Source organism: Elephas maximus, chromosome 8 (assembly GCF_024166365.1).
Source record: "Elephas maximus indicus isolate mEleMax1 chromosome 8, mEleMax1 primary haplotype, whole genome shotgun sequence".
Classification (NCBI taxonomy): Eukaryota; Metazoa; Chordata; class Mammalia; order Proboscidea; family Elephantidae; genus Elephas; species Elephas maximus.
In genome coordinates, this window is record NC_064826.1 from 24,949,082 (window position 1) to 24,963,696 (window position 14,615).

Here is a 14,615-nt window from a genome sequence, read left to right on the forward strand (position 1 = left end):
GCTTCTGCTTGCTTGATCACTGTCATAATGCCTGTTCACTTTGCAGAGAGTAAAACGAATCTCCTAATAGTTGGATCCAGAGGAAGAGAATAGGCAAGATACTCATGTCTTCATTATTTACCATTAACTTCTCCTTTTTGTCCTTTCCCCAACTTCCAACTTTAGAGGGCTCTCTTTTTAAGCCCCAGAGCTCTCGGAATTTCTATGCCGTGTAACGTGGTACATCCCCAGTGACTCTCGACCCTGTCTCAGGAATGTTGTAAGAATTTGTAAGAGTTTCAAACCTTGGTATTTCAGAAACTACCAGCACTAAAACTAAAATGCATCCAGTACCCGGGAAAGGCATCTGCAACATGCCTGATAGAGGAAAGGGTAACATCCTCATTATATTAGGAGCTCTTAAGCTTTTAGGAATCACTGAGAAAAAAACAAAACCCAAAAGCAAAAAATATGTAAGAAAATATTTTGATTTTCTTAATGATGTGAAAAGCAGGAAGGAGGAAGTCTAATACCAAAGTAGAAAGGGCTTTTGAAAATGCAGTCAGTTATCAAAGAAGTTTGTAGCTTAAAAATAATTTTCATGAAATGGAATAGTCCTAGAATGTATTTGACCTGAGAAGTAATGTAACAAGGCAGCCATTTAAAACATTTTTTTGTAATTACTCTGACCAAATAATCTTTCAAAACTAATTGTCAACTATATGATAGTTCTGTCATAAAAATAAAATTGTTGATTGCATATACAGCCAATACAGCCTGAACAAATCAGTTTACCACATATAGAAACAAAAAAAAGAAGAAAACCAAACCCCTTGCCGTCGAGTCGGTTCCAACTCATAGCAACCCTCTAGGACAGGGTAGAAGTTTCCAGGGACCACCTGGTAGATTTGAACTGCTGAACTTTCGGTTAGCAGCCATAGCTCTTAACCACTATGCCGCCATAAATTAAATACAGAAAATATTTCTTACTTTGGTCTAGAATATAAACAAAGTATACTCCACAGAAGTATCTTGGCTCCTTGTTATTGATCCCTGAAAAAAGATTGATACAGGACCATAAAATTAGGCATCAATGTATTGCTGACATGCTGCTATTTAAAATTATGTATAACTCAAATTCTGCAGTTGCCTTTGGAAACTGAAACGTTCGTGTTTTCATTTTAAAACTCTGGCAACTTTTGTTGGTTGCTGTTTCCAAAGTCTGGGATGTTGGTCTCTTCTTCCTCATCTGTCAGAATCTAATTTAGCCTTGAAAGTTCAGCTCAAATGCTGTATCTCTTAGACACCTTTCCCCTGTTGACATTAATCTCTCCATTCCCACTCCCACAGCACTTTGCTTGTTCCTAAGTTACAGCATATAACTGTGCCTTATATTAGTTGATTAAATTTAGGTCTTTCTTACTTGTAAACGCTTTTCAAGCCTGGCATTTTATCACTGTGGACAACTGAGACGACCAGTACAGTGTTACAGAAGGGTAGCAATCTTCTTTTTTAAACGTATTTTAATGAAATTTTAAAGGAATTCTTTTTTAAGGATAATTCACCATGTTTCAAGAAAGGAGAAAATGGTACTGATTTTTATGGTCCACTAAAACAATTCCGATTATAAGCTAATGAAACATAATTCTCTACATTAGCAAGCTAATAATTTGCTCATCATGAAAGAAGTCGTAAAAACTGGAGTCCAAGAGTATACGTAGAAAGCCAGATGGAAGCCTCCAGCTTCATCTAAAAAATCACCGCTGCTACATATGAGAACCAGCAGGTAGAACATTGTGTCCAGTTTCATTCTTGGGTAAATACTTAGGATTTTTTTCTGTCAACAGTAGAAAATCTTTGCCTGTGTCTAAGGAGAGGAGCAACAAAGCTGGAAAAGAATTTGGGGGCAGTATGGTAGTGTTGTGGTATCGTAGAGAGGAAGAGATAGGGATAAAGAACACTATTAAGTTATTGGAATGGCCTGGTTATGAAAGAAAAAGAATGTGAATTTGGGCTGTGATGTTGAGATGGAAGAAAAATAGGCGTGATCGTGAGGTAAGAAGTAGGAACGGTCAAAGTGGCATTGGATTTATCTACCTTATAAGGATGTTGTCAGGAGCCCTGGTGATACAAATGGTTGAACACTTGGCTGCTAACTGAATGGCTGGTGGCTGGAACTCACCCAGATGATCTACTTCCATAAAGATTATAGGCAAAAAAAAACTCCTGTGGGCCAATTCTCCTCTGCCACATGGGGGCAGTATGATTCAGAATTGACTCAGTGGTACCCAACCATAACAACATAAGGATATTGTGTAGCTTAATTTATGTTTGTGAAATTACTGGGAAGTTTTTTGACAGCATTAAATGCATACAAATCCTAGGTATTATATCTAATCCAATCAAAAGATATTGAAATTCTGCTGAATATATGAATTGTCTTTTCTCCAGAGTAGATTTTATCTTTGTGTGATTTAACTATAATTTTTAAACTATAAAAGGTTTTAATGAGTCATAAAGAAGTCTTTTCTCTCCCCACTTACAGATTGATTTTACTCCCATTTAAAAACATTTCCAGGTAGTGACATTTTTTTAAGGTATGAAGTTAAGAATAAAAAGAGTTAGAAATATTGTAATAGAGTATATGGATGTTTTTAAGTTTAAATAGCAATCTTCTGATACATTCTTAAATTAAAATCAGGAATAAGAATGATTTCTTTCTGTTGAATAGTGAAGTCTTAGGAAACTAAGTCCTAAAATCTCAGTTACTTTTATGTGGTAATTCTCTATTCTTTAAAAATACTCAGTTTATGGTTTGAAAATGATTTTAATTAGGATAATATGCATTTCTCTTTAAAAAGCCTATTTAGAATGAAATTCATAAATACCACAAAAGAGATTAATGTTGAAGTTGTTTGGAATCACAGAGATTACCCTCGTGTTCTGTGAAATTTTCATTCCTATATTCTTTAGGGGCATAACCCTTTATTTTATATATTTATTATCATTTACTGAGTTCCTGTTGTCTTTTATATATGATTACCATTTACATTTTGCAAAAAAACTTAAATGTGATGTAGTATCTTCTCCATTTATAGATGGAGAAGCTTGGGGTCAGAAGGTTAACTAACTTGCTCATAAGTGGCAGGAGTTTTTCTTTCCCCTATTCCAAAAGAATTTTAAACAGATTATTTGTTTTATTAGTTACTTATTAGCAGTATCAGACATGCCGTACAGGAGCACCTTTCCACAGGCATTGCTTGCTGTTGCTCAGGATTGTGACCCTTGACTCCTACTTCAGGTCCGGTTTTAGGGGTATTTTAGAATTGTCCACACATACACAGATGCCTTAATTGGAAAGTATTCTTAGGGCATAACTTCTGTGGTAGCCATACCAGTAACCTCCTCTTTCAGATGTGAGGTGTTAATGGTTGCGATTTTGAGTAGTTTAGATACTTTCAGTGGTAAGTAAAAACGGAAATAAAAATATTAACAAGGATGATGAGTAGTTACTATCTAGAAAGTACATGACACCTACCACAATATATCCGTTTAGTGCCTTGAAGCAGCTGTTTAACTAGGTGGTGATAGTCCTTTTCTGAACAGCTTTATTGAGTTATAATTCATATAGCACATAATTCACCCATTAAAGGTGTACAGTTCAGTGGCTTTTATTATATTCACAGAGTTGTGCATCTGTCGTAACAATGCAACATTTTTATTTCCTCAAAAAGAAATCCCTGACCCCTTAGCTACCACTTCCAAATCCCCCTATTTTCCCCAGCCCTGTTGTTGTTAGTTGCTGTCAAGTCGGCCCTTGATTCATGGCAACCATGTGCACAATGGGATTGGACCATGTAATCCATAGGGTTTTCACTGGCAGATTTTTTCAGTAGACCTCCAGGCTTTTCTTCCTAGGCTGTCTTAGTCTGGAAGCTCATGGCAACACGCAAGCCTCCACTCTCAGAAAAGTGGTGGCTGTACTTGAAGTGCGTCGGCTGTGAATCACGCCTGGGTGTCCCACATGAAAGGTGAGAATTCTACCACTGAACTGCCACTGTCCCCTTCCCAAGCCTCTGGCAACCACTAATCTACTTTTAGCTCTATAGATTTTCCTATTCTGGATTTTTCACATAAAATCATTTAGCATAATATTTTAAAGGTTCATCCGTGTCGTAGCATTGATCAGTACTTCATTTGCATTTACTGCTGAGTAATATTCATTGTTAATTGATAGCATTTTATTTATTCCTTCTTCTGTGGATGGACATGTGGGTGGGTTGTTTCCTCTTTTTGGCTGTTGTGAACACTCGTGTACGTGTTCTTGTGTGAATTTATGTTTTCATTTCTCTTGGGCGTGTACCTAGATGTGGAATTGGTAGTGTGCCTCAAGTGTTTTTATCTGTTAAAGAGTTTGTCTTATTAGAAATAATTGTTGCTTTGCCTTGAAGATCAGCATCTTAAGTCTTTGGAGCTTTTATCTCCTACACTAAGTTATTCTTGAAATTTTGTAAATTGATCATGTAAATAATACTATGTTTAATGCTGAGCTGTTTGAATAATAGTGCCATTACTTTGAAAATTGAAGTAAGTACTCAATAAGTGTATAGTTTACTTTAGAGTCTTTTCCTGCTTCAGAAATTTGGGATTATGTGAGTATTAGGCTATTTATTCTTTATTTCCAGTATCCTTTTTGTATGGTCACCATTCATCTAGTACAGAGATTGGCAGATTTTTTTCTTAAAGAGCCAGATAGTAAATATTGTAGCCATTGCCGGACATACAGTCTCTGTCATAGCTACACAGTTGTGTCCACATAGCATGAAAGCAGTCATAGATAATATGTAAATGGATAAATCCTAATGAAACTTTATAACAACAGGCACCCGGCCCACAGGTCATAGTTTGCTGACCTCTGATGAAGTTCATGAATATGGTTTTCATCAAATTTAAGATAGATTCAGAGGGCAGAACACACGCGTTTATATTTGCTCCTCCCAAGTTGTCGCTAAAATGTCAGAAAACAGTTTAACCTTTAATGTCAAATAGAATTTAAGAGGAGTTGAAAGTTGGCAAGTGATAACAACAAAATTTCAGATGCTGACAGTTTGATGGATTCGTGCTAACCGATTGACTAAAAAGAGTAACTTTTAACTTCATGGGTGAGGAAGGCATGAACAAGCAGTACCTCACCCGAATTTTAACTTCATGGGTGAGGGAGGCATGAACAAGCCAGTGACACACCCCAGAAACCTAGAAAGGCCCAGGAATAGGAGGCACCATACTGTGAAAGGTGGAGTATGGTGTGGGACTGAAAAGAGGATTGGTTGAAATCATAAGAAGTATCGAACCCTTAGATTTTCTCTCCTACATCGTGAGTCCAAACAACTGCACCTTTCCCACCCTGACAGTGGATTACTGGTTTATTCATTGGGGAGGAAGAAGCAGAGTGGCTCTGGCCTTGAAGTCTATTAGACATAGCAGTTAACAGTTTTTCTCATCCTTACAGAGCTTTCAATCCACTCTTTAGTGCCTCATTTATAAATATGTATGAATAGATAACCAAGGTTTTCCTGCAGTTTGAGGAAAGCACCTTATATGAGGGAAAGAAGCTAAAACGAACAAATGAAAAGATGCTTAGAGCAAGATACAATGTAGGGAATGGAAGGAAACTCTTCCTTCATGCCCTCCTAACCAAAATAAACGAACAGTGTATTTAATATATGTGTATATATTCTTTTTAAATATATATTTTTAAAAAATACCTGTATTTAATATCTTCAGAGGCATGCATCCATGAAACAAGGCCAAATATTATTTTTAAAAATAAATTTGCAGGAGGTTAGTTAAAAAGCTCTTGAAATTATTTTTGTAGGTAGCAGAAATAGAAAATAAAACCAATATGAATGCTGAGGAACTCTCACAGAAAGAAGACTGAAAAGGCCAAGACGTAAAATGGGAGGTTTTACTGAAATCAGAGAACTAGTCGAGGTGCCAGGAATTCCAGAACAAAAAAATGAAGGAAAGGAGATTATTAAACAAATAATACACCCACATAAGAAAAATTTCCTGGGATCGAAGGACCCGAATGTCTACATTAGCAGAATCTACTGGGTGCATAGCACGAGGAATGAAAGAACACCAAACCAAGGTACATTTGTGAAATTTCACATCACCGGGGCTTAAAAAAAGTATCTTAAAGTTTTGACCAAGTGGGACAAAAAAAGGAGATTTACAAAAAAACTGGCAATCAGACCGGCATCAAACTTTTTTCTGCAGTATTTTATTATGAAATTTTCGTTAGTATATTCAACAGTGTGAAATCATACACCCATGTTGGAAGAATTTTACAGTGAAATTCGTATGTCTACCACCTGATTCCTGCCATTTTACTATATTTACAATATGTGTTTGTTATGTGCCTCTTCATCTATCTGTTCATTAATCCATCATATTTTTTGGTACATTTAAAGGAGATTGCAGACATCAGTACACTATACTTAATATTTCAGCATGTATATCATCAACTAGAATTCAGTTTTTGTTTATGTTATTGTCGTGTGCTATTGAGTTGATTCTGACTCCTTGTGACCCTGTAGGATAGAGTGGAACTGCCCCATAGGGTTTCCTAGGCTGAAATCTTTATGGGAGCAGATTGCCAGGTCTTTTTTCCAGTATAACGGCTAGTGAGTTTGAACCACTGACCTTAGGGTGAGCAACCAAGTTCTTAACCTTTGTGCCACCAGGGCTCCTTGATATTTGTTTATACATGTTTTATTTTGATGTAAACTCTGTATACAGTGAGATATAAAATTTAAGTGTACTTCTGTTGATTTTTAACAAATACATGTACAGGCAGCCCCAGGGTTACAAAAGAGATCCATCCGTATTGTCTTTAAGTTGAATTTGTAGGTAACTTGGAACAGGTACGTAGAGTTCTTATTTAGCATCAATTAGTCAAACATTTATCTTAGTATATAGTATGTATCTGAACCTTTCTATGTATATAAAACACTTAAGAAACGCTTCCAAACTGCATAATGTTTTCATGAGCATCACAAAGTAGTGTGTGCATTCGTTATTACTAACCATTGTATTTAGCTCAAATTTTTAATGGTCTTATGGGAGTCTGTTCTTAACTATGAGTTGTTTGTGAGTTAGATATTTGTAATCCGAGAATTTCCTGTATGTATGTAACCCAGAATCTACCGAACATCACCATCACACCAGAAAGTTTTCTCTAGCCCTTTGACATAATTTTTAGGTCATACTCAAGCTAAAGTAGTTTCAAGAAACACTGTAAATTCTGAAGGAAAAATGATTTGTGACATAGAATTTTATACAATCAAGTTTAAGGGTAGAATAGCATTTTCAGACATGCACATTTTAAAAACATATGCCTACATTGTACCTGTTCTCAGAAAATTACTGGGTGATATGCTTTACCAAATCAAGAGAATAAACAAAGAAAGATTACATAGGGGATCCATAAAGCAGAGAATCAAGTACAGTAAACATTTCAAGGGACAACTGTGCAGCACAGAGCAGTCAAATGTGAGCAAGAAGATGGAGGAAAATAAGTTTCTAGAAAAATATTAAACTGATAGTATCTGTGTTTGAATGTACTGTGAAATGATTTTCAAGATTTTGTTTGGTTGGTTGTTTTTTGAGAGTTTGGGAATGAAGAGTGATAAAGAACCAGAAAATGAAGCAGTTATCTCCAAGTAAAACAAGTTATACAAGAAAGGAAAATTGAAGAACTCACAACTAAATACCGGTTTATCCAAAAGAATGATGCATCTCTCTTGGGAGGATGGGAGAAGGGAAGCTTATGGGGGAATGGGAGGAGGCTGATATAAAAGAGTCAAATCTTCTTTCCTAATTGGAAATAAATGGATAGTATTTAAAACTAAAAATACAGGAAATTAGAGTAAACAATGTCATTTAGAAATACAGAGGTAAATGGTAGTAGAAAGAGCTCAACAAGTTAAAAGTTATCATCTTTGGTAAGTTAGAATTGGAAATGGGAGGAATGAAGATATATTTGAGGGGGCCTTGGAGGCCTTCTAGCACTATATCTGACTTTAAAATTATTTTAATGTATAAAATGGGAAAAAATTGGGTACACTTCAGCACAATCATCGTATTTTAGTATCTATTTATAAAATAGATAAAAAGAGGATATAGAATGTGTATTTCTAACTTAAAGGATAATAAAACTAACTAATTCAATTTAATAAGTAGAACATTGCTAGTATTATACATAGTATTTTATTACATGAACATATCACTGTTTTTCCATTTTGCTGTTGAATTTGGATTGCCATCCTCCCCCACCCCCTTTTTATTCCGTGGTAGAAAGTTGGTTCTGACATAAGTCGAATACTTTTTTTTTTTTTTTAGTTTTCATTATTATTATTTTTATTATCAGTATCTATAAGTCCAATCTTTATTTGTCTTTGGGGGTTGGTGTGAGAATGATAACATCAGCAAATTACTGCAACATTGTATGAAATACATGTTAATAAATGGTAAGATGTACAGAAAAAATTGGACAGTCATAGTGTGGTTCCTTACAACTTGAATGTGTCATAAGTCAGGGACTACCTGTACAGTATACAATGTTCTTACGTGCCATCAAGTTGATTCCAACTCATAGTGACCCTACGTACAACCGAACAAATGACTGGTTCTGAGCCATCCGCACAATTGTTGCCCATTGTTGCAACCACTGTGTAAGTCCCTCTCATTGAGGGTCTACCTCTTTTTCGCTGACCCTCCAGTCTACCGAGCATGATGTCCTTTTCCAGGGACTAGTCCCTTCTGATAACATGTCCAAATTATGTGAGACGAAGTCTGGCCATCCTTGCTTCTAAGGAGCAACATACCGTAATTTTACACAAATAATGCGCACCTTCTTCCCTTTTGGTTTTCTATCTCCAGCTCTTTGCACATTTCATTATAATACTTTGTCTTCTCGAGCCGCCCTTTGAAACCTTCTGTTGAGTTCTTTTACTTCATCATTTCTTCCTTTTCCTTTAGCTGCTCAACTTTCGAGAACAAGTTTCAGAGTCTCCTCTGACATCCATCTTAGCCTTTTCTCTCTTTCCTGTCTTTTCAGTGACCTTCTGCTTTCTTCATGGATGATGTCCTTGATGTCATTCCACAACTCGTCTGGTCTTCAGTTAATAGTGTTCAGTGTGTCAAATCTGTCTCTAAATTCAGGTGGGATGTACTCAAGGTCATACTTTGGATCTCGTGGACTTGCTCTGATTTTCTTCAGTTTCAGCTTGAACTTGAGTATGAGCAATTGATGGTCTATTCCACAGTTGGCCCCTGGCCTTGTTCTGACTGATGGTATTGAGCTTTTCCATTGTCTCTTTCCACAGATGTAGCCAATTTGACTTCTGTGTGCTCCATCTGGCAAAGTCTATGTGTATAGTCTCCGTTTATGTTGGTGAAAGAAGGTACTAGCAACGAAGAAGTCGTTGGTCTTGCAAAATTCTATCATTCGATCTCTGGCATTGTTTCTATCACCAAGGCCATATTTTCCAACTACTGATCCTTCTTTGTTTCCAACTTTCACATTCCAATCGCCAGTAATTATCAATGCATCTTGATTGTGTGTTCGATCAATTTCAGACTGCAGCAGCTGATAAAAATCTTCTTTTTCTTCATCTTTGATCCTAGTGGTTCGTACATAAATTTGAATAATAGTCGTATTAACTGGTCTTCCTTGTAGGCGTATGGATATTATCCTATCACTGACAGTGTTGTACCTCAGGATAGATCTTGAAATGTTCTTTTTGACGATGAATGCAACACCATTCCTCTTCAAGTTGTCATTCCCAGCATGGTAGACCATGTGCTTGTCCGATTCAAAATGGCCAATCCCAGTCCATTTCAGCTCACTAATGCCTAGGATATCGAAGTTTATGCGTTCCATTTCATTTTTGACGATTTCCAATTTTCCTAGATTCATACTTCGTACATTCCACGTTTGAGTCAGTTTGAGTCGTGCCACATCAGCAAATGAAGGTTCTGAAAGCTTTACTCCACCCACGTCATTAAGGTCGACTCTACTTTGAGGAGGCAGCTCTTCCCCAATCATCTTTTCAGTGCCTTCAAACCTGGGGGGCTCATCTTTCAGCACTATATCAGACAGTGTTCTGCTGCTATTCATAAGGTTTTCACTGGCTAATGCTTTTTAGAAGTAGACTGCTGGGTCTTTCTTCCTAGTCTGTCTTAGCCTGGAAGCTCAGCTGAAATCTGTCCTCCATGGGTGACCATGCTGATATCTGAATACCAGTGGCATAGCTTCCAGCTTCACAGCAACACGCAAGCCCCCACAGTACGACAAACTGAGAGACACGTGGAGAAGAACACGCTCGGCATTTCTCCAGCTGAAAGAACTGAAGAAAAAATTCAAGCCTCAAGTTGCAATAGTGAAGGATTCTATGGGGAGAATATTAAACGACACAGGAAGCATCAAAAGAAGGTGGAAGGAATACACAGTCATTATACCAAAAAGAATTAGTCCATGTTCAGCCATTTCAAGAGGTAGCATATGATTAGGAACCGATGGTACTGGAGGAAGAAGTCCAAGCTGCACTAAAGGCATTGGTGAAAAACAGGGCTCCAGAAATTGATGGAATATCAATTGAGATGTTTCAACAAAGACATGCAGCGCTGGAGGTGCTCACTCGTCTATGCCAAGAAATATGGAAGACAGCTTCCTGGCCAACTGAGTGGAAGAGATCCATATTTATGCCTATTCTCAAGAAAGGTGATCCAACCAAATGTGGAAATTATAGAACAATATCATTAATATCACACGCAAGCAAAATTTTGCTGAAGATCATTCAAAAACGGCTGCAGTAGTATATCAACAGGGAACTGTTAGAAATTCAGGCCGGTTTCAGAAGAGGATGTGGAACCAGGGATATCCTTGCTGATGTCAGAAGGATCCTGGCTGAAAGCAGAGAATACCAGAAGGATGTTTACCTGTGTTTTATTGACTGTGCAAAGGCATTCGGCTGTGTGGATCATAACAAATTATGGATAACATTGCAAAGAATGGGAATTCCAGAACACTTAATTGTGCTCATGAGGAACCTTTACGTAGATCAAGAGGCAGCCGTTCGGACAGAACAGGGCGATCCTGATTGGTTTAAAGTCAGGAAAGGTGTGCGTCAGGGTTGTATTCTTTTACCATACCTATTCAATATGTATGCTGAGCAGATAATCCAAGAAGCTGGACTATATGAAGAAGAATGGGGCATCAGGATTGGAGAAGACTCGTTAACAACCTGTGTTAAGCAGATGACACAACCTTATTTGCTGAAAATGAAAAGGACTTGAAGCACGTACTAATGAAGATCAAAGACCACAACCTTTAGTGTGGATTGCACTTCAACATAAAGAAGACAAAAATCCTCACAACTGGACCAATGAGCAACATCATGATAAACAGAGAAAAGATTGAAGTCAAGGATTTCATTTTACTTGGATCCACAATCAACAGCCATAGGAGCAGCAGTTAAGAAATCAAAAGACGCATTGCACTGGGTAAATCTACTGCAAAGGACCTCTTTAAAGTGTTGAAGAGCAAAGATGTCACCTTGAAGACTAAGGTGCGCCTGACTCAAGCCATGGTATTTTCAATCACATCATATGCATGTGAAAGCTGGACAATGAATAAGGAAGACCGAAGAAGAATTGACATCTTTGAATTGTGATGGTGGCAAAGAGTATTAAATATACCATGGGCTACGAAAAGAATGAACAAATCTGTTTTAAAAGAAGTACCACCAGATTGCTCCGTAGAAGCAAGGATGGTGAGACTGCGTCTTACATACTTTGGACATGTTGTCAAGATGGAACAGTCCCTGGAGGATATCATGCTTGGCAAAGTACAGGGTCAGCAGAAAAGAGAAAGACCTTCAATGAGGTGTATTGACACAGTGGCTGCAACAGTGAGCTCAAGCATAACAACGGTTGTAAGGATGGCTCAGGACCGGGCAGTGTTTCTCTCTATTATGCATAGGGTCACGATGAGCCAGAAGTGCCTCAACGGCACCTAACAACAACAATGCACACCTTCTATGTTTGTTTGTCAATTGTACCCTACCTCACGAGGTATTTTTGTAAGCACGCTATACTAATTTTTTTCTTTACAGCAGCATGTAAAAAACATTTGGCATAGTGTCACTTAGAAAGTGGACGGGGTGTGCAGGGCGCAGTTTGCAGAGAAACATAGAGGGCATGTGCCATTTGTGTAAAAATGCTGTAATTTATCAGAATTTTTTGTGACTCATTCAAGAAACCATTGCCTACTCTCAGGCCATGAAATTTATTTCCTGTATTTTTTTCCTAAAATTTAAGTATTAGAGAACAGTGCCTTTTACATTTAAATCCTTGATTCATCTGGAATTTATTTTTGTATATTGTTCTCATTCTTTCCATGTTGATAATCATTTTGTCCCAGTCTCTTCTTTTTGTGCTGATTTGCAGTGCCAGCTTGGGCACATACCAGATTTCCTGAGTCTGGTTCTGGGTTCTGGTGTGGTTTTTGGGTCATTTTTTCCATTCCTATTTACTGTCTTAATCACTCTGGCTTTACTATAAGTTGTGCTATCTAGTAGGAGAAACAGCCCTGTCAGCTGCTGCTTTTCCAGGATTGTTTTACCTTTTCTTTGCTATTTGTTCGTCCCTTCAGGTTTTGGAATAACCTTACCAATATTCACAAAAATGCCATCAAGATTTTGAATAGAATTCATTTTATAGATTAATATGGGGGAGTTGATATCTTTACACCACTTATTTTTAAAATCCACAGTCCTCATATTTATCTCCACTTACTTAGGTCACCTTTAATGTATCTCAGTCCTTAGTTTTATGTGTAGAAATGTTGCACATGTTTGATTATATTTTCCACCCTTAGGGCCTTGGGAATATAAATCTCCTAAAATGTCCAACTTCTCCAACTAAGAAACAAACTGTTCCAATCAGCATATTAAGTATTTAGATTTCCACCAGAGAGCTAAAGAGAAACTTAAAAGGTCAGGGTTTCATAGTCCCCTTCAGAATTGCTGTTGTACAGTTAGTTCTACAGCAGCTGCCCAGTCTGGGACAACCATGGGGGTCATTAACTTTTCGGTACTTTTTTTTTTTTTTTAATGCATTGACATAGGTGCTTTGTTTTTTATTTTTGTTTTTTTTTGTGTGTGTGTGTGTGTTTTGTTTCTGATTGTTTTTTCCACCTTTCTATGATAAAAGGATAGTTCAGATATCCTCTGACTTCTGCATACTCATATTTTTTTTAGCTTGATCAGAAAAATGGATCTTAGAATCTTTTGTTAAAACTATTGATATGTACTTTCCCCAGAAAATCTGGGAGAAGGTACAACATCTTTTAGATTTCGTTTACATCTTTCTAATTGTAATCATATAGGTAACTGGAATTTCTGATTCTATATGCCTGTCCAGAAATTTTCTAATTTGCTCTTTGTATTTAAAATACTCCTGGTTATTCAGTAAGAAAGTTTCAAAATTTAAAAAAAAAAAAAAAAAAAAAACCATGACTCATAAGAAACATTTTATTTAGACCTCAGTTTACTTAAAAAAGAGCCCTGGTGGCGCAGTGGTTAAGATCTTGACTGCTAACCAAAAAGTTGATAGTTTGAATCCACCAGCTGCTCCTTGGAAACCCTACAGGCAATTCTCTTCTATCCTATAGGGTCACTATAAGTTGGAATCAACTCAACAGCAGTGGAATTGGGATTTTTGGTTTTTCTTAGGAAAGTAAAATAGATAAAAATTGGAAAAATTAGTACAGTTCATTAGAATGTGCTAGTTTCATGCTGTACACTAACCTAACACATAGTCTGTATCTACTGTTCAATGCAATATATATATATATATATTTTTTTAAACAGCATTCCAACCAAAATCAAACCTGTTGTTCATAGCAACCCTATAGGAGAGGGTAGAACTGCCACATAGGGTTTCCAAAGAGTGGCTGGTGGATTCAAACTGCCAACGTTTTGGTTAGTAACCAACCTCTTAACCACCGTACCACCAGGGCTCCTAAGTAGCATTACTGAAGCATAATTTATGTCCTCAGAATTCACCTGTTTTAAGCATACAGTTAAATGATTTTTGGTAAGTTTATATAAAGTTGAACAACCATCACCTGTAAAAGATTGTGTCTGTTTGCGGTCAGTCCCCATTCCTGTCCCTAGCCCTAAACAATCACTGATCTGCCTTCTCTCTGTACAGATTTGCTTTTCTGAACATTACGTATCAATAAACTCCTACAATTTCTGGACTTTTGCTTCTGGCATTCACTTAGCATAATGATGGCTGAATATCAAGACACTTTTAGTTACTTGAAAAACTTATTGTTTTGTGTCACTTTTTTAAGTACAAATTTTGTGAAGGTAGAGACCATGGCTAGTCTAACACCTAGATACACCATCTGTGAGTGCTCAGTGCATTAAGTAAAACTCCAGAATGTGACTTCAGGATAACATTTATGAACTTACATAATATTTGTCTGTCTAATTTAAACCCTGGTGGCGTAGTGGTTAAGTGCTACAGCTGCTAACCAAAAGGCCGGCAGTTTGAATCCGCCA

The 14,615-nt window shown here is 37.0% G+C and overlaps 1 protein-coding gene across 3 annotated transcripts in view; it reads left to right on the forward strand.

Moving 5' to 3' along the window:
* POT1 (protection of telomeres 1) overlaps positions 1 to 14,615 on the forward strand; it is a 126,162-nt gene that overhangs the window by 48,969 nt on the left and 62,578 nt on the right. The window contains exon 1 of one of the 3 annotated variants that reach the window (XM_049893169.1): positions 4,568 to 6,130. The exons of the other annotated variants lie outside the window; for them this stretch is intronic. Coding sequence (XP_049749126.1) covers positions 5,935 to 6,130 — 196 coding nt within the window. The 5' untranslated portion in view covers positions 4,568 to 5,934. Of the gene's footprint in view, positions 1 to 4,567; positions 6,131 to 14,615 lie in introns of those variants that run through there. 3 annotated transcript variants of the gene reach the window in all.